This window comes from Sarcophilus harrisii, chromosome 3 (genome assembly GCF_902635505.1).
Source record: "Sarcophilus harrisii chromosome 3, mSarHar1.11, whole genome shotgun sequence".
NCBI classification, from domain to species: domain Eukaryota; kingdom Metazoa; phylum Chordata; class Mammalia; order Dasyuromorphia; family Dasyuridae; genus Sarcophilus; species Sarcophilus harrisii.
In genome coordinates this window covers 80,633,056-80,652,207 of record NC_045428.1, presented here as the reverse complement: position 1 = coordinate 80,652,207, position 19,152 = coordinate 80,633,056, and the positions used below count along the sequence as shown (strand labels likewise).

General features: G+C 33.3%; 1 protein-coding gene across 5 annotated transcripts in view; it reads left to right on the top strand.

Moving 5' to 3' along the window:
• Nucleotides 1–19,152, top strand: part of NBEAL1 (neurobeachin like 1) — a 188,210-nt gene that overhangs the window by 131,871 nt on the left and 37,187 nt on the right. For 3 of the 5 annotated variants that reach the window (XM_031958299.1, XM_031958297.1, XM_031958302.1), the window contains 7 exons: nt 5,302–5,434; nt 7,980–8,128; nt 8,751–8,884; nt 10,914–11,015; nt 11,337–11,432; nt 16,905–17,029; nt 18,400–18,540. In XM_031958299.1, coding sequence (XP_031814159.1) covers nt 5,302–5,434; nt 7,980–8,128; nt 8,751–8,884; nt 10,914–11,015; nt 11,337–11,432; nt 16,905–17,029; nt 18,400–18,540 — 880 coding nt within the window. The remainder of the gene's footprint in view (nt 1–5,301; nt 5,435–7,979; nt 8,129–8,750; nt 8,885–10,913; nt 11,016–11,336; nt 11,433–16,904; nt 17,030–18,399; nt 18,541–19,152) is intronic. The other 2 variants (XM_031958300.1, XM_031958298.1) reach the window with 1 other exon arrangement.

Sequence of the window (19,152 nt, the reverse complement as noted above, 5' to 3'; positions counted from 1 at the left end):
CATTCTGAGTTGAATAGAAGATGGGGATTTGCATTACTAAAGCTCTTTTTAACCCACAAAATCACAGATCCAGTCCCCTTCTTTGTGTAAAAGGCTTTGTCAGGTATGGGGGGGGGTGTGAATAAATAAAAACAGAATTTAAAATGATCTTCAAGATATGATCCCTTTTTTGGCGATGTCCCCTAAGAATAAATGTCAACTTGCAACTATCTTTAGAACTCCCTTCCAACCCAAAAGATTTCTTAGGCTGATGATGCCATCTGGTGGCAAGTGTATGAGAGTAGTTTTCTAGACAAGTTTAGTTAATGTGTCAGTCTTTCTGATAAGATACAACATGCATTCTTTTGATCTTACTTCCTTTTTATTTATTTTTAATGCCATTTTTTCCCCTAGTAATCCCAGGTGAATTTTCAACTGTCTTGCTTTTGTTTTCCCACTTCTTCTCTTCCTTTAATTTGTAAATCAAAAGAAAATTCTAATTATGAATAATAAGATGAAGATTAGTTCTGCCTAAATACCTATACAGTATAGTAATGCCTTGAGATTTGAATTAAACAGAAGCAGCTCCATTAACCTTCAGATATTTTGAAATAATTCAGATGCTCCCTTATAATTCTCCACAAAGTCTTCGTCTACTTTTTTTATTCTTAAACCATTTTTTCACAAGACTACATAAAAAAATTTCTTTTTTCAATTTTGATTCTTAATTGTTAGTAATATTGTACATTGTTACTTTCTACCATTTTCATTAAAAATGTATAATATTTTAATTAAATTATATAAGATTGATTTACATTTTAATAATAGAATATATATTCTCCACTGGAGAAGCAAATGTTAAACCACTTTTTTTTTTTTTTTTGTCCTGAAAACTCCATTGACAGTTTGATTCATGGGGTTACAAAGATTCAGAAAGGATTGAAAGGAGAAACAACTGTTTTCATTATCCTAAGCAATTTAGCATAGTAGATTATGTTATACTTTAGTTGCTAACAAATACTTGTTGGATTAAATTGGAATGGATTAGATAGGCTTGAATGTTTACAATTAAGTGACTTCCTGATTTTACCCAACTAGTAAGTGTTAGAGCAAGAATTCAAAGCTAGCATTTTTGAGTCTTTCTGGCATTCTTTCCCCTACACCATATGGACTAACATGACTACTATTATTATTTCTGTGACATTAAGCAAGTATCTGCAAGTATTTTTCTGTGAGAAAAGTCATGTTAGCTTTCTAATTAGCCTGTTACTATTTTGATAAAATCAGAAGATAGTATTAAAAGCTTTTTAGGGTCTATTTCAACTCTAAAATCCTATGATTTCTATGTAGTGTTTTTAGGGGAAAATTCATTCTCCCTTTTCTTCTACCTCTTCTCAGCTTTTCCCATTAAATTATAAGCTCCATGAAGGCAAGTTCTGTCTTTCTTTCATATATATGTCCAAAGTACTTAGCACAGTGCTTAATATCTAGTACATCCTTAATAATTTTTTTTCTCTGACTTATGGACAGATTTTAAGTTATTTATTATTGACAGAAAAGTGTAAAAAGTGCAAAAATACCATTGTGCTTATTTTTTATCTTTAAAATATTAATTCCTTATGATGAGGTTAATGGCAGTCAGAGCGTTGTTAAAATCCTCTTTTGTTCGGCGCCAGTTTTTTCATGAAAGAATTCATGAAACCCCAAATTATTCATTGCCAAAAATGAAAGTTTATTGTTGGATAGAAACCAGTTTGCTAAGAGACTGACTTCTATAGTGGCAAAGTCCTATTAAGGAAATGGAGTCTGTCACTGAATAGAGAATGCCTTCTCAGGGGGCAGGGTCCTAGCAGCTGAGCAAGCTACTTTGGGCCTCTGCAAAGAGTAAGTTTAGAAACTGCCCTTTAAAAGAAGTCTTGAGGCTTCAGGAAGCCAAGGTTTCCATCCTAGATGCTTATCAGTATCTGGCCCAAATCTCCTGTTAGAATGTGCTTTTTGACCAGGATTTCTAATTAAATCAAAGGCTCTGGCATCCCCAAAGATGATTTATCTGGGGGGGACATGCCTTTCCCAGGAGGGGTTGAGACTCCAAAAAGGATCACAGATCAAAAGGAAACACAGTTTCAGAGTGATAATCTTAAAGGAAACATAGATTCAGTAAAGGGAACAGTTTCCCTCTCCCTTCACTTAGAATAAAAACATTCCTGAAAAGCTTTCTTTCAATATAATCTCTGTCATGAATATTGTATAAGATTTTGTGAAAATTGTAGCTCTGTTTTAACATCTGTTGAGACATAAAATACAGATGTGTTTTACATAGTTTTAGCTCTAAGTTAGTCTTGATTATAATTTTAAATGTATGACATTGTCATGGAGTGTGTTCAGTGTGAACTCAAATGAGATGTTAGATTATGAAGTCCTCCAGAATTTCATATGGATGATGCTATGCTGATTATGTGAAACCCCCAGAATTTTAGAGAGTCTCCTATGTGAGATCCATAGCCATTCAAAAAGAAAGACATAGTTGTTCAGTCAACAATCAGTTTTTAATTACCAGCTTGCTATGTACTAAATATTGTGCTAGGTACTAGAGATACAGAGAAATGCAAAAACGTGGTTTCTGCCCTCAAGCAGATCAAATTCTGATGGAGGAAGCAAGGTACCCCCTCCAAAAAAATTTATTCATACAAGATAAACAAATAGCTGGAAAAGTAATCCTAAAGGGAAGATACTAACAAGTAGAAAAGGGCCAGAAAAAGCCTCCTGCAGATAGTAGGATTTGAGCTGAGTCTTAAAGGGTAACCAGGAGGCAGAGGTAAGGAGAGAGAGTATTTCAGGCATGGGAGATCACAACTGAAAAGGCACAGAGCTGAGAAATGGAATATAACGTAAGAAGAATAACAAAAAGGCCAATGTTTCTGGAATATAGAGTACATCTAGGGAAGTCAACAGTAAAAAAATCAGAAAGGTAGGAGGGGAATTAGTTGCAAAGGATTCTAACATTGGAAAAACCAAATGGATAAAGAATGAATTTTGTCCAGACTATGGCATGATAGGAAGGATGACCCATAAAGTTGGTTCATCAATACATTTATTTTCCAGGCATGACCTGGATCCAGAATTATAGGAAAAGCAAAACTGCTTTGGAGAAAGTCTATAATGCATTTAATGATCCCTTTTTTTTTTGAGATGGAAAGACACATAGTGGGCAGTAAAAGACCATTCAAAAATTTGACAACAAAAACAGTCTAAAAGGATACCATTATGTATGTCTTTGTTCTTTTTCAAGTATCTCTATTTTGTCTGTCTATCTGTCTTTTGCTCTGTGAACTTTATCCACAATAACCCCAAAATTAAAGTAAGGCCTCTGGCATGTTGGATGAATACTCCATCAAAGATTTATAGGAATACATGGACAAGAATCACAGGAAGAGAAGGCATGAATGTATGAATTTTATCATTAGAAGAAATAGTCTCATCAGTAGTATCACAGATCCATTGACGTATATCCCCAGGGCAGAACAAAAAACAAGACATTTAGAAGGATAGATTTTTATTAATTTTTTTTAATATTAGCAGGATTCCTTACAGTATTCCTCTAGTCTCTTTTCTCAGAAATGCATCCCATATAACAAAGAAAAAAGAGGAAGAGAAAAATATAGTGTTAATTTGTTTTATTTAGCTTGATTTAACATGATCATTTATTCAAATCCATACCATTGCCCAAGGTAAAAAAAACATGCATTTTGGTTTAGCCATATTAACACTTTCTTCATTTAATTCAGATAATCCATGATAGTTTTATTTTATTGTTTTATACTAGTGTGGAAATGACATCGAGTCTTTGAAGTCTATGCTAGCAAAACATTTATTCAGGCTATTCTCCTAAGCTGGAAAAGCTTTGCATATGTTTCTGGCAATAGTTTATACCTGCTTTCCAAGGTCCAAGTAAGCTAATTATGAATATAGAGTAACTCATCACCTGATTTACTAATGATGAATTGTTTGTTCCTAATGACCCATAATAAAAATACCATAATACCCTCATTTCCATAATGATATTTACCAGAGTTGAGGAAAAGGGTAAAGGTTCAAATAATAATTTTAGATTTATAAACATCATTTGAACTGTTAGTACTTAAGGTGATATCTTTATATAAAGATCTCATTCAACTTGATATACTATAGAATTAACCAAACTACATCAGTATTGATATGCTTACAATAAACAAGAAGGATGGATAGGCCAAAATATTCCTACAATATGTTTTTTAAAAACCCAACAACTTAAGGAAAAGCCTTTAAGACATTGGTTAGGTCCTTGGGGGGGAATATTTGTGGATGAAACAGGGAACAAGAATTGTACCGATACTGAAAGATTTATTAAACAAACTAGGTTAACCATATAATGCCTTGTCTATGAAATACAGTAATTTATTGGTGGTTTTGGATCTGCTTTCTATATACTGTATGACCAGAAATAGATACCTCAAATATAGCAGTGGTGGGTAGCTATGTGGCTTAATGGAATTCCAGGCCAGAGTCAGGAAAAATCTTCCTGAGTTCAAATCTGGCCTCAAACACTATTTGTGACCCTGTGTAACAGTTTGTTTCAGTTTCCTCATCTATAAAATGAGCTGGAGAAGGAAATGGAAAACCATTCCAGTACCTTACCAAGAAAAGCCTAAATGAGAAATGGAGAGTTGGACATGACTGAAACTACCTAGCTATCAAATTCAAATATAAACAGATCCCTATAGGCCACATATTGACTTAGAGAATATTATCCATGTTGTATTTTCATGTATTTTGTTTAATATTTCCCAATTATATCCAGTTACTCAGGAGTTTTGATAGATCTATTCAAATAATGCCTTATAGAGTTATATCACTTTTACATGATATTCCTTTGTAGTTCAATTTTTAGAAGAGTGTTCTCACATCACCACAATCATAGAAAATCTCCCTTGACATTAATCTTCGAGGTACTTTGACACAAATAAAATCTAAATGATAAGCACAGAATTACTTTAAAAAAAGTTAGCTGGATTATTTTTGGGATCAGAACAATATCACCTTTTATATATCCATTCTTGTTACTCTGTGTCTGTTGTTATATAAGTTTATGAAACATTTGGGAAAAAGTTATTTTTCCTTATTAGTTATTACATTTCTCCTTCCTATGGTGATTTCAATCCACTTTTTCACTTGTGATGCTAATGTTAATTTTGTTTCTAGCTAATAGTCACATATTTCATTTCTAGCAGTATTGTAAGGATACATAAATTGTTTTTTATTTTAAATTGTTTTGTGTCTGAACAGGTGTTCAACACTCCCAGCTCTCTAGTGAATCATTGCTGCTAGAGGCAGTGAAACAAGTGAAAGTCAATGATAGGGAAGAAGATAAACTAGACCTTCCTGAAGAAGACACAACCACAAGAGCAGATATGTATGTGTAAGCATTGAGAAGAATATTAAAAACCATCTTATGTTAGCATTAGATATGTGCAATATCGGAAATGATAATAATAAAGCCAACTTTATATTCATTCCTTCCATGGTGCTTTAATGTCTTTGAACTGTTTTACAAATGCTGTCTAATTCTCACAGGAACCTGTGAGGTAGGTGCTTTCTATATTACACATAATAAAACTGAGGCTAAAATGGGATAAGTGACTTGCTTAGGAGCACAGAGCTGATATGTGTCCAAGAAAAGAATTGGAATCACATTTCTCTGAGCTAGGATCCAGTCCTAAATGTTGAACATCTACTCTACCTAGTCATGTTTGAAATGGAAAAGAAAGGTAAGACAGAGTGCCTACTCAAATCAGGGAGGCAAGAGTCACACACTTAAAATAGCTATTGAAAAATGTCATTGATTTATTAAGATACTTACTGTATGCTACGTGCTGAGAATACAAAGACAAAAATAAATAATCCCTACCTTCAAGAAACCTAAATTCTCCTGGGGGAGACAATGTGCACATTTTACAGAATACATACAAATTACAACAATGCTAATTTTGAAAAGAGTTTACTAAGAGTTAGAAGGATAAGAAAAGTTCTTGTATAAGTTAGTAATTGAATTCATTCTTCTAAGAGATGGCATAATGTAGGCATGGGGAAAAGTCAGTGCAAGGCCCAGATAGTATTAGATTTGGAATTACAAGCCCAGCTGTGCAGAACCTTAGCAAGTAAGAGGGAAAATAAAGACTAATGACTGCATAATTTGTCTCAAGCTCAGAGAGAGTCACTGGGCTTTGAGTAGGAGTGTGATTGGGTTGTTTTTAGGAAAGAGGCTAATTTGACACTTGTAGACTTAAAGTCTTGATGGCCTCTTGTTACTGTTCTTTTCAAGAGACAAGATATGTTGATTTGGATTGCTCCTGAAGACACTTGTAACTCTAATGGATAAGTAGAGAAGAACTCTTTTTGGCTGAAATGGTCCAGTAAGATTTTTTTTTGATAGGAGGTGTGGTTCTCAACTGGTCCTTTAAATGATTGGGAGAATTCAAGAAGATTGAGAGGTAAAGATTGTAATTATAGACAGTGGGAGCAGAATGAGCAAAGCTGAGAAGACAAGAAAGATAAAATGTTCGGGAAGGACCCATAGTAAATTTTACTTGTGAATTATTTTTGACATTATCATGTGTCCTGCTTAGATTATGTAAAAAGCATTTTTGTTTGTTTTCATTTTTGTAAGGAAGTTTGAGAAGGGAACATGGGATAATGGAGAACAAGATAGCTTTGGAGTCAGAAAAATCTGAGTTCAAGTCCTTTTCACACATACTGGTTGGTTGATACTGGGAAGCTATTTTGACTTTTCAGTGTTTCAGAAAACTAAGTCTGTTAAGTTTCAGAACAGGTGGCAATCTATCATGGGTCAGGTGGAATTTCTTTTCTTGGACATGTGTGCACCAATAAAATCACAGGCCTTATATACAGAGTGAAATGATGAATAGAACTATGGCAATAATTTGTGTAATAACATTATAAAGAAAAGGCATTGGACAAATAATCAAAAGACCTATCTATAGCCTGGCTCTGCTACTTCTCAACCTGGAGTAAGGCATCACTTGTCTGAGCCTTGGTTTTCTTCTCTGTACAACTACAACCTTCTTAAGGGCAGGAACCATAATTTATTTACCTAACACATGTCCCGAACAACAATGTGCTTGATAAATGGTTCTTGAATGATGGATATCTGGAGAAAATATTTGCTATATCTTCCTCACAGGACTGTTCAATAATCAATTAAGTATTAAGAAACTTGTTTTCTTTGGGTATGTGCTAAGTGCTGGAGACATATGAACAAAACTGAAATAATCTCTGCCCATGTCATCAGGGTGCTTACATTCTCTTTGAGGAAACAATGTTTGTATATAATTATATACAAAACAGATAAAAAGTAATTTGAATATGGCAGGCACTTGCTATTTGGGGGACCAAAAAACACTGTTAGAAAATTGGGCTTGAACTGAGTCTTTTGGTTTTTCAGTCATCTGATCCCCAGTCTTGAAAGAAACTAGGAAGTTTAAGGTACAAATGAAGCCCAGTATATGAAATTTTGATATTTGATATTTTGAAATAGAAAAGCTTCTTAATGTAGAAATAAGAGGCCTTATTTTCAAATCATGTTTCACAAGTTTAAATACTATTATTAGTTGTATTTTTCTCAGTATTTCTGTGTCTTTTGCAAATTAAAACATTTCTCTTTGTATTGGGGGTAAAAAGAAGACATGTTTATATAGTAAAAGGGTAATCATGGTGAAGAGAAGAATAGATATTAAATTCACTTTGATTCATTTCATTTCATTGAGCTCTGAGGAATTCAGTCCAACACATATTTATTACATAGAAGACTATCGTGTTAAAGTCTAATGAACAAAATTTAATATATAAACTTTTATTTGCATATTAATTTGAAGCTAATTAAGAATTTAACAAGTATGATATTCTTTTCTATTTAATCAGTGTAATATCTGGTGTTACTTTTGCAGAGATGAGAAAGGAGAACAGAGTCAAAAGGAAAAACTGGTATTATCTGAAGATTGTGAACTTATTACAGTAATTGATGTGATTCCTGGCAGATTTGAAGTCACTACTCAACATATTTACTTCCATGATGGGAGCATTGAAAAAGAAGATGGTGAGTTCTTGGAATTGGTTCTCCACTTCTCTTAATTTCTTATACCAGTTCAGTGATAAAGTATTCAGCTTGTTTCTAATGGAAATAGAGAATATAAACAAACAAAAACAAAACTAGACACAATGAGCCTCATCACTTTAGGTAGTGCTTTGAAAGGAACAACAAAAATAATTTCGTGTTTCTTCCCAACAACTATGTTAAGATATTTGAATTGGTAGAGGATACTTGAGCAAAGTCTTAAAATAGAATCTTGATCATCTCCTTGTTGTGTAGTTGGTTGTCCTATATCCAATGATTTTGAGTTCTAAACTAAATCCATATACTGTATGGGAATTAAGTTTAACATAGTAAATTAATTTAAAGCAAAAATATTCCAAAAATTAATATTCTAAGTGATGGATATTCTATATTCTCATTGTGAAACAGTAGGATATCTGTAGTTTTTTATTTTTATTTTTATTTTTAAAAGGAAATGATTTAAATATGTGCAAATATTGGTAAAATTTGTTTTTATGCAAACTGAATTTTTCTTTCGCTTGCCTTACTTTTGTCAGAATCTGTAAAAATAACATTCTAAATAGCAAGAATGGTACTTTAATCACAATAGTTCCTCTCTCTGAAGGAATAGGTTATGATTTCAAGTGGCCTCACCCTCAAATTCGAGAAATCCACCTCCGACGGTACAACCTGAGAAGGTCAGCCTTGGAGATTTTTCTCATTGATCAATCCAACTACTTTCTCAATTTCAAAAAGGAGGTATGTAAGGAGTATGGCAGGGGTGTGTAGATTAATGTGCTTTCTTAACTATTCATTTCTAATTGATTTTGTATTTCATTGTTTTAAGTAGATCAAAACACAGCAGATGATCAAGAATCTTTACTCTCAACACCAAGCAATGCGGTTTTAATTGTGCAGGTTTTAAATATATTGTTTATTGAGGAAAAAATTGATGTGAAACTATCAGATGTCTCAATTTAATGTTGCCTACGGTTGCCCATAATTTCTGTGGCACAAAGTAAATTCTTGGTTGACTGTTGATTTGCAATAGAACACAACCAAAGGCTGTATATTTTTAACCTTATAAGACTGTCTTAACGTTAAATACTTTAATGTCCATAGAAGAAAGATAAACCAAGGGTAAAAAAACTTTGTAATAGTTAATTCCCATTTCATCTTTACTGTCTACCTTCCAGCTCCATGATGAGCTGGCTACATACTGGTAAGTGGAAGCAAGAGAGAATAGAAACAGAGATTGACTTGGTATGGATTTGAGAGTATCCATGTTTGGACAATTTATCATGATTGCATTTTAAAATACTCATAAATTTATGACTTAATTATCTTTATTAGAAAGCTACAGAGTTTGATAATGTCTTTTCACTATCGGTAATTTAGCTTGTTTCTTTATCACAAACAAAGATGTATAGATCACTTCCTGACTTCTGGTAGGCTAATCATTTTCAGTGAATGATTAAACAACAGCAATATATAATACATAATAAACATTAAGCATCCACTATGTGCCAAGTACTATGTTAACTGCTGGCATGAAAATAAGAAAAAGACTGTTCCTCCCCCTCAACGAATTTGTAATCCAATGGGGGAAGACAGTTCACAAAAGGAAACTAAAAAGGAATCAGGGGCAGAAGGTGGTGGAGAGCACCTGAAAATACAAACGATGACTGGGATTTTGAATAAAAGGAGACAGTGGGAGGAGTTTTTTCTCTGCTCTGCAGGCTTCCAATCAGAGGGGCAGTTGGAGATATAAGATCAGAGATCCAGAAGGATTTTAGGATTGTACTTGTAGATCTAAGAATCCTAAACATAGAGTTAATAATTGATTACATGGAAGTTGATGACATTACCAAGTTAAATAATAGAATGGGGAAGGGAAAGACAGAGGATTCCTGATGGAACCCTGAGGGACACTTTTGATTACCATATATGATCTGGAGGAAGCTCTATTTAAGGAAACTGATAAAAACAGTCATATGGGTAGAAGGAAAACTAGGACTCATAAAATAATAAAGAAAGTGAAGAAACTAGTTAAAGGTTGCTGAGAGAGTTTCAGGATGAGCAGTTTGAAAGGCTATAAGATTTGGCAATTAAAAGATTTGTCAGCTAACTTGGAGAGAGTAGTTTCTGGTAAATGATGAGTACAATATAATCTGTATAGATCAGTTAAGTAAATTTAGGCTTCTTAAGGTTTCTTACTTTTATTTCTGGTAGTTATCTGACCTTGAATAGTTATAAACTCCTTCCTTCTTATACACTTGCTCATATGATTCACCCAATTAGTTGGGGCCTCTTTGTTGATATGGATATTGGATGAGTTCATGTAAATGTTTCCCATGATTGACCTTTTAGATTCCATTTTTAGATCTTAGCCATTTTATTGGTTTCATATAAAGGAAAGCTACTTTATTATTGCTTGGGGAGGTGATGTCTTCATGTTTCAGAAATATTTCTTAAAAATGTTTAACTTTTGTTGCATTTTAAGAAAAAGTCTGCCTAGTCCCTAATTTTTTTTTTTTTTTAATGAGGAAGTCTATTTATTAATTAGACCCTCCTAAGAGTATTTTGTTATTTTTTCTTGTTAGAACCCTGGGAGTTGTGGGGTAGATATGCTATCTCCAACTTATAAATAAGAAAGCTGAGAGTCATTAAGGTTAAAAGATTTGTTTATTGTGGTGGAGAGCTAGGTAGCAAGAGAAGCAGGACTTGAATTGAAATTAATTGAAAATTTTCCTAATTAAAATTTTATTGTCTAATTCTATTATTATAGGTCAGAAATAAAGTATACAGTCGACTCATATCATTTCATTCTCCAAATATTCACGGAACCAGATCACCACAGGAGTTATTTAAAGCATCAGGATTGACACAGGTAAAATATCTTTTTCAGCAGGTTTTGTATTGATGGCACAATAGTTTTTGCATAAAGCAATTGTTAGAATAAGTTCATGAATACTCTATAGATGCTTATGCTTAGAAATTAAATTCTGAAGGGGTTAAGGTGATGAAAACTTACTGTAAAATCCTATGAAATTTGGGGTGGAAAAGTAATTGAATATATTATAGCATTGGGACAAATATGAGAATACTTGGCCTGTCAAGCAAAGGCATAGGTATTAAGGAATGTATTTGTACTATCCCAGGAAATGTTAGCTTAAATGATTTTAATATTAATCTTTCTTACATGATATAGAAATGGGTCAACAGAGAAATTTCAAATTTTGACTACCTCATACAATTAAATACAATGGCAGGAAGAACCTATAATGACCTTGCCCAGTATCCGGTGGTAAGTTACATGTATCTTATATTTCTTATGCCTTTTTAATGTTTGAGAAATAAAAATACCTGTATATCCTCTCTTTCAAGTGGAACTCTTAATGAAAAAAAATCCAGCAGATTATGATTCTTCTTTTCAAGTTTATACATTTCCTTTTTTTCCCACAGTTTTCTTTTCCAGCCATTCTATTTTAATATTTTATTTTTTTCCTTTCTACTGGCCTCTAACCTATGGATGGCCAGAGCTGCACAAAGAAGTCCAGAGACAGGAGAGGGAGGACACAAGCAGAAATTTAATTAATTTCAGAATGAGGAAAATAATGTTTGCAAAAGAAAGTGCCTCTCTCCCTTCTGCCCTCTCAGAAGCAGGGCTTATCTTACTGGGGGAAAGGCAGAGTTTATTACTGGGCTGGACCATGACATAATCTTGTTTAGGTCTTGAGTTACTGTTCCCATGGGGGAACACTAGGATTATTGTTATGCTAAGCTCAGGGCTCCAAAATATTTTGACATTCCCAATTACATGTGAAAAGCAATTTTAACTTTTTTTTTTTCCCCAAATTTTGAGTTTATGCTTAAAAGGCCATAAAACTATATACAACCTTTGACCTGGCAATACCACTACTAGGTCTATGTTCCAAAAGAGGTTTAAAAAAAATTTAAAAAGAATCTATAGGTATAGAAATATTTATTTCTATAGTGCTATTTATAGAAGCATTTTTCAGATGGCAGAGAATTGGAAATTGGGGAGATGTCCATTCATTGGAGAATGACTGAATATGTTGTGGTTCATGAATGTAATGGAATACTCTTATGCTGTAAGAAATGATGATGAGCAGGGGATCTCAGAAAAACCTGGAAAGATTTTCACACCTGGAAAGTGAAATGAATAGAACTAGGAGATCATGTACATAGTAACAGCTGTGTGATAAGGTGATTGACTGCAAACAACTAAGCAATTCTCAGAAATGCAGTGATCAAAGGCAATTCTAAAAGACTTAAGAAAAATGCTATCCATTCTCAAAGAAAGAACTGATGGTATCTCAATACAGATCAAAACATACTCCTAAAAAAACTTTATTTTTCTTGGGTTTTTTTGTTTGTTTTTTTGGTCTGTGGTTTTTTATTTTTTATAACATTAATAATATTGTAATACTCAAAATTTTAAAAACCAATATGAAAAATGGTTTTTACCAGGAAAAAATACTAAATTAAAAAATAATTTCAAATTCTTTCCCTCTTTTCTCTATACCCTTCATTGAGAAGGCAAGCAATTTGACATAGGTTATACATGTGTGATTGTATAAAACACATTTCCATATAAGTCATGATATGAAGAAATAGACCCCCCAAAAAATGAAGACCAAAAAAAACAAGCAAAAAAAAAAATCTTTGATCTATATTCGGACACTGTCAGTTCTTTCTCTGGCAATGGACAGTATTTTTCGTCATAAGTCCTTCAGAATTGTCTTAGATCATTGTATGACTTAGACTAGCTTAAGTTATTCATAGTAGATCATCATACAATAATATTACTGTTATTGTGTACAATGTTCTTCTGATTCTTTTCATTTCATTTTGCATCAGTTCATGTACATCTTTCCATATTTTTCCTATGAGAATCCTGCTTATCATTTCTTATGGTACAATAATATTCTATCATAATCATATATAACAGCTTGTTCCACCATTCCCCAATTGATGGAATTCCCTCGATAAAACCCTAACCCTCAATTCTTTGCCACCAGAAAAGAGCTGCTTTAAATATTTTTGTACATATATGTCTTTTTTTCTTTTTTGTTTTTTAACTCTTTGAGATACAGACCTAGTAGCAGTATTTCTTGGTCTAAGAGTAGGCATGATTTTATATAACCCTTTGGTTTGGGCAGCTAGATGGTGTAGTGGTTAGAGCACCAGCCTTGAAATCAGGAGGACCTGAGTTCAAATCTGACCTCAGACACCTAACACGTCCTAGCTGTGTGACCCTGGGTAAGTCACTTAACCCAATTGCCTCAGCAAAAAAAATAAAAATTTTAAAATTAAAAAAAAAAAAGAAAGAAAGAACCCTTTGGTCATACTTTCATATTGTCTTCTATAATGGTCAGATCAGTTCATAACTCCACCAACATTCATTAATGTTTTTAATTGTATCAATTTCTTCCAACACTTGTCATTTTTCCTTTTCTGTCATATTCGTCAGTCTGATAGGTGAGGATTGGTACATTAGAGTTGTTTTAATTTGCATTTCTCTACTCAGTAGTGATTTGGAGCAAATTTTCCTATGACTATAGATTGTTTTGATTACTTTGAAAATTGCTTGTTAATATCTTTGACCATTTATCAATTGAAGAATGGCTCCTCCTTGTACAAAATTGACTCAGTTGTTTATGTAATTGAGAAATGATGTCTATATCTATAAAAAATTTTTTTCACACGACTGATTATCAACTGTATATTTTTCTTCATTTTTATTTATATCTTATTTTCTCTCTCCTTTCATCCTGTCCATTTTCAAAAGTTTTTTGCTTCTGACCCTTACTTCCCCCAATCTGCCCTTCCCTCAACCTTATCCATTTCTCCTTCTACACTTCACAGTGTATGTTATTCCTTGTGAGCCAATTCCAATAATAATAATTAGTTCAAGTTCATGCATCCACCTCTCTTCCCTCATCTTCCCCTCTCTTGTTTTGGATTTTTTTTTTTTAGGTGAGATGATTTATCCCATTCTTATCTTGCTCATCCCCCTTCTCCCAGTGCCCTTCTCTTTCTCATTCTTAATTTGATTTTTTTAAATAATCATTCCTATTATATTCAACTCATACCTGTGCCCTTTATCTATGTACTCTCCTTCTAACTGCCTTAATAATAAGAAAGTATTTAAGAGTTATAAGTATCATTTCCCCCTGTAGCAGTGTAACCAATTTAACCTTATTGAATCCCTTCTGGATTTATCTTTTCTGTTTACCTTTTATACTTCCCTTGAATCTTGTATTTGAAAGTTAAATTTTCTATTTGGCTGTGGTCTTTTCATCAGGAATGCTTCAAAGTCCTCTGTTTCATTGAATATCCATTTTTATCCTTGAAATATTGTGCTTAGTTTTGCTGAGTAGATAATTCTTGGTAATCCTAGCTTTTTTGCCCTCTAGAATGTCATATTCCAAGTCCTCTAGTCCTTCGATATAGAAGTAGCTGAATATTTTGTTACTCTTTATTATTTTTGAGTTGTTTTCTTCTAGTTTCTGGCAATATTATTTTTTTCCTTTACCAGGGCATCTGAATTTGGCTAATACTGTTTTTGGGAATTTTCATTTTGAGATTTCTTTCAGGAGGTAGTCAATAGATTCTTTCATTTTCTGTCTTACCCTTTAGTTCTAAAATATCGGGGTAAAGCCTATCCAATTCTAATTTTTAAAGAATTATTTTCTTCATTGAGCTTTTGTACCTCTTTTTCCATTTGACCAATTCTGTTTGGTAAGGAGTTCATTAGATTTTTATATTTCTTTTTCCATTTGGCCAATTCTGCTGTTGAATTTTCACATGTAGGTGTTTTGATAGTGTTGTCTTGTTCCAAGTTTCTGTTTGAATCTTCCCTTCTTCCATAGTAGTATTCTGTGGTCAGAGTTTGGGTTTGTTTGGGGTTTTTTTTGGCTCATTTTCTAGCCCATTTTGTGAGTTAAACGATGCTCTTGGGGTACAGGGAGCACTGTCCCAAGCTTCTTGCAGTGGGGGCCAGGGGTATGATCATTAGCTTTCTATGCTGTGGGCTTTAAGACTGGTGGCTTTCCCAGTATGCTATAATTTCCCAGCACAGTTGCACTTGTGTGCCTGGGTTTCTGGGTTTGGCATTTTGCCTTCTGTACTGGGCCAGGACAGCACAACCTTGGTTTCTGATCTGTGATGTGGCTAAGAGTCTCCCAGTGACTTACTTGGACACCACCTGCACTGGGCTACACTTCCCTTATACCCAAGTAAGAAAGACTTTTTCTGAAGTCCTCCTAAGTAATCTTGTACTGGAAAAATATTTCACACTGTCTTTTTCTGAATTCTGTTGCTCCAGAATTTATTTAGAAACTTGATTTAATGTTGTTTGGAGAGAAACTTGGGAGAACTCAGACTACTTCCTGACTTTTCTCTGCCATTGTAGCTCTACCCCTTTTTCATTCCAATGCTGCTTTTTAAGGAGTTCTCTTCAGTGGATTTTTGTATATCTTTTTCCATTTGACCAAGTCTGCTTTTCAAGATATTCTTCTTTTCAGTGGATTTTCGTGTCCCTTTTACCATTTAATCTATTCTGTTTATAAAGTGTTTTTATATGCCTCTCTTACCAAGCTGTTGACTCCTATTTCAGGATTTTTTTTGCATCATTCTCATTTCTCCTCCCAGTTTTTCCTCTGCTGCTCTTGATTTTTAAATTCCTCTTCTATGGTCTGGATGTAGTTTTGAGACTTTGGATGTAGCAATTTTGATTTTCATGTCTTCTTCTGAGTTTGTGTTTTGATCTTCTGTGTTACCATAGTAACTTTCTATAATCAGGATCTTTTTTTTCCCTATTGTGTGCTCATTTTCCATCTTATTTCTTTCTTTTTCTTTTTCTTTTTTTTTAACAGCAGAAAATCAGTACAAAGCCTGGCCCATAGCTGGCATTTAATAAATGTTTGTTGAATGAACAAAAAGCACAGAACAACAACAAAAAAAACCCATAAACACAAAGTTAAGTTTAACAAGACAAACCACCACTAACAATACTAGGTATATCCATGATCCTTGGCATGTTTTAATAAGAGTATTAAGTATTTTTTAACTCCCAGTGGGTTATCTAGTTTGCTACATTTCATGTTCAAATGTATGTACTTTTTTTTTTTAATAGCTTTTTATTTACAAGATATATGCATAGGTAATTTTTCAGCATTGATAGTTGCAAATCCTTTTGTTCCAACTCTTTCTCTCCTTCCTCTCATCCCTTCCCCCAGATTTTCCATCTTATTTCATGACTTTTAACTATGCTAAAGTGAGACACTGCTTTCAGAGTGGAAGGGACCATTCTTTGCAACCACCTTAAAAAAATGTACACATTAATATTGTGAAAGCTTCTTTTCTTCCTTCTTTATTGAAACCCCTTCCCCAAGGGATATTACAGGAAATAAAGTTTTCCAATATTAGAGAACTGAATTAATAGATCTTTATTTTATTTATAATACTAGAAAATGAGACATTTCTTGAAGTTGAAGTTACCTTTTTTGTTGTTGTTGTTTTTTGTTGAGGCAATTGGAGTTAAGTGACTTGCCCACAGTCACATAGTTTATAAGTGTTAAGTATCTGAGACCAGATTTGAACTCAGGTCCTCCTGACTCCAGGGCTGGTGCTCTATCTTCTTCACCATCTAGTTGCCCACTAAAGTTACTTTTTTCATAGATATTTGTCATTGTATGTCAATGTACTGTTTCTGTGGAAAGAAAAATAGTTGTGAATTTTGATTCTCTAGTTTCCTTGGATTCTGCGGGATTATACTTCAGAAGATTTAGATCTCAATAACCCAGCTGTATTCCGAGACCTCTCTAAGCCCATTGGGGCAGTAAATGATAAGAATGCTAAAGATGTGCAAGGAAAGTAAGTGTATTTTCTTTTTTTAAAAAGATATAAAAGTTTATTTCTATCAGGAGGACATGTATCTTTCTTCTTTTGAGTAATTTATCCATGGTAAGTATTAAATGAAGTATAAAGAGTAGTGTTTCTGGGAATTTTCATTCAGTACTTTGAAGCTACAAGATGAAAAGTAGGGCTTTCTTGAATATTTTCTTCTTATGCCTTTTTTGATAATTTTATTTAAGAAATCACTTTCACTTAGTGTCAGAAAAATAATTTTTTTTTTTTTTAGTAGTAATTCTAACTGGAAGATTCAATTGTACCTCTCACCACTCACATACAGCTGTATAATGTGCTGATCTGCACTGGTGCAGGGAATTTCCTGTCTGGGAGTATAATCATAAGTCTAGTCTCATTTCTTTTCCAGTCCCGAATTTGTTGAGTTTTAAAGTTATCACGGAGCTTTATGTGCATCTTTTCATTTGATCCTCACAACAACCCTGTGAAATATTTCTTACAGATTTCCATTTTGCATTTGAGGAAATTGAAGTATATGGAGCTTAAATTAAGTTGTCCAGTCTCATTACAGTTAATTTAGGAGACTCAACAAACTTGCTGCAATAACTATAGGGCTTAAAGGAGTTTTGCAATCTCTGCAACTCTACTAGAACTTAGAATTGAGTTGAAAGAGACCTGTGAGATCATTCAGTCCAAACTTGCGTATTACAGATGAGGAAACTGAGACTCAGAAAAGAAATGGGTCTTGTTCAAGGTTACATAGTTCTTTGTTTGTAGAGCCAACATTTGAGTCTCAGTTGTTAAGTAAAGTCCTACCTGAGTGTTTTTCTTTCAACTTGCTGAGAAGTGTCTGATGTCTTCATCCAGAGGCAAATTTTGTAATTTTTAGTAAAACATTTTGATGTAAACTTTTGAAGGTCAGAAACATTTTGGACACTTCACTTAATGTCCTTTTACTAAATTAAATTTTATTACATAAGTTCTTTATATTTATTGTTCATAATGATCTTTGCATAAAGTGTTCCATTTTCCTAATAGGCAGCAAAGTGGTGCAATATATAGAGCACCAGGCCTGGAGTTAGGAAAACCTGATTTCAAATTTAGACTCAGATATTAATTACCTGTGTGATCATGGATAAGTCAATGATCCTTTGTTTGCTCAGTTTCTTCAAATGTAAAATGGCAATAATAATAGCATCTATCTCAAAGAGTTGTTATGAGGATCAAATGAAATAATATTTATAAAGCAACTTAGTACAGTGCCTGAAACATAGCAGGTACTGTGTAAATGCTAATTATTAATATGATTGTTATTATTTAGATTCACTATTATAAGAAAATTCCCATAATTAAGTGTAAGGACCTGTCTTTCTCAGATATGAAAACTTTGAGGATCCACTGGGGATTGTTGACAAGTTTCACTATGGTACTCACTATTCAAATCCTGCTGGCGTTATGCATTATCTCATTCGTGTAGAACCCTTCACAACCCTCCATATTCAGCTTCAGAGTGGCAGGTATGTTGTGAGAAAATTATGTATCTTTACTACCAGTCTTTGTTTTTTTGGGGGAGAAAATGGTATACAAATAGGACAAAGTGATTTTCACTTTCTTGTCTCAGATAGCATTTCAGTGTCAGTATCAATCCCATCTAAAATTGTTCTAGCTAATATAGTTTGTACCAAAAGCAGTCTAGTTTGTGCAAATAACTTTAAGCAGATCTTTACCTGTATCACCTCACTGTATCTTTCTGATAAATAGCAAATCCAAATAGTCTCTCAGTGGTTAAGAGGTAGCTTCTGGGATTTTGCCTAATCTATTTCTCTGCTAGCCTTAGTACATTAAGAGAACTAGGAAAAAGTGGAATAAATAAAATATTGTTAACTTGTAGAAATTAGCTTAAGTAAATTTTTATTACTTTGATATTGAGATCACATTCTCAGCTACCTTCTTTCTTTAAAAAGAAAATAATTTTTTTAATATTTTTGACCAAATACATGTAAAAATAATTTTTCACATTAAATTTTTAAAATTTGGAATTCCAAATCTTCTCCCTCCTAAATGAAAAAGCAAGCAATTTGATATAGGTTATACATACATAGTCATACAAAACATATTTCCACATTATT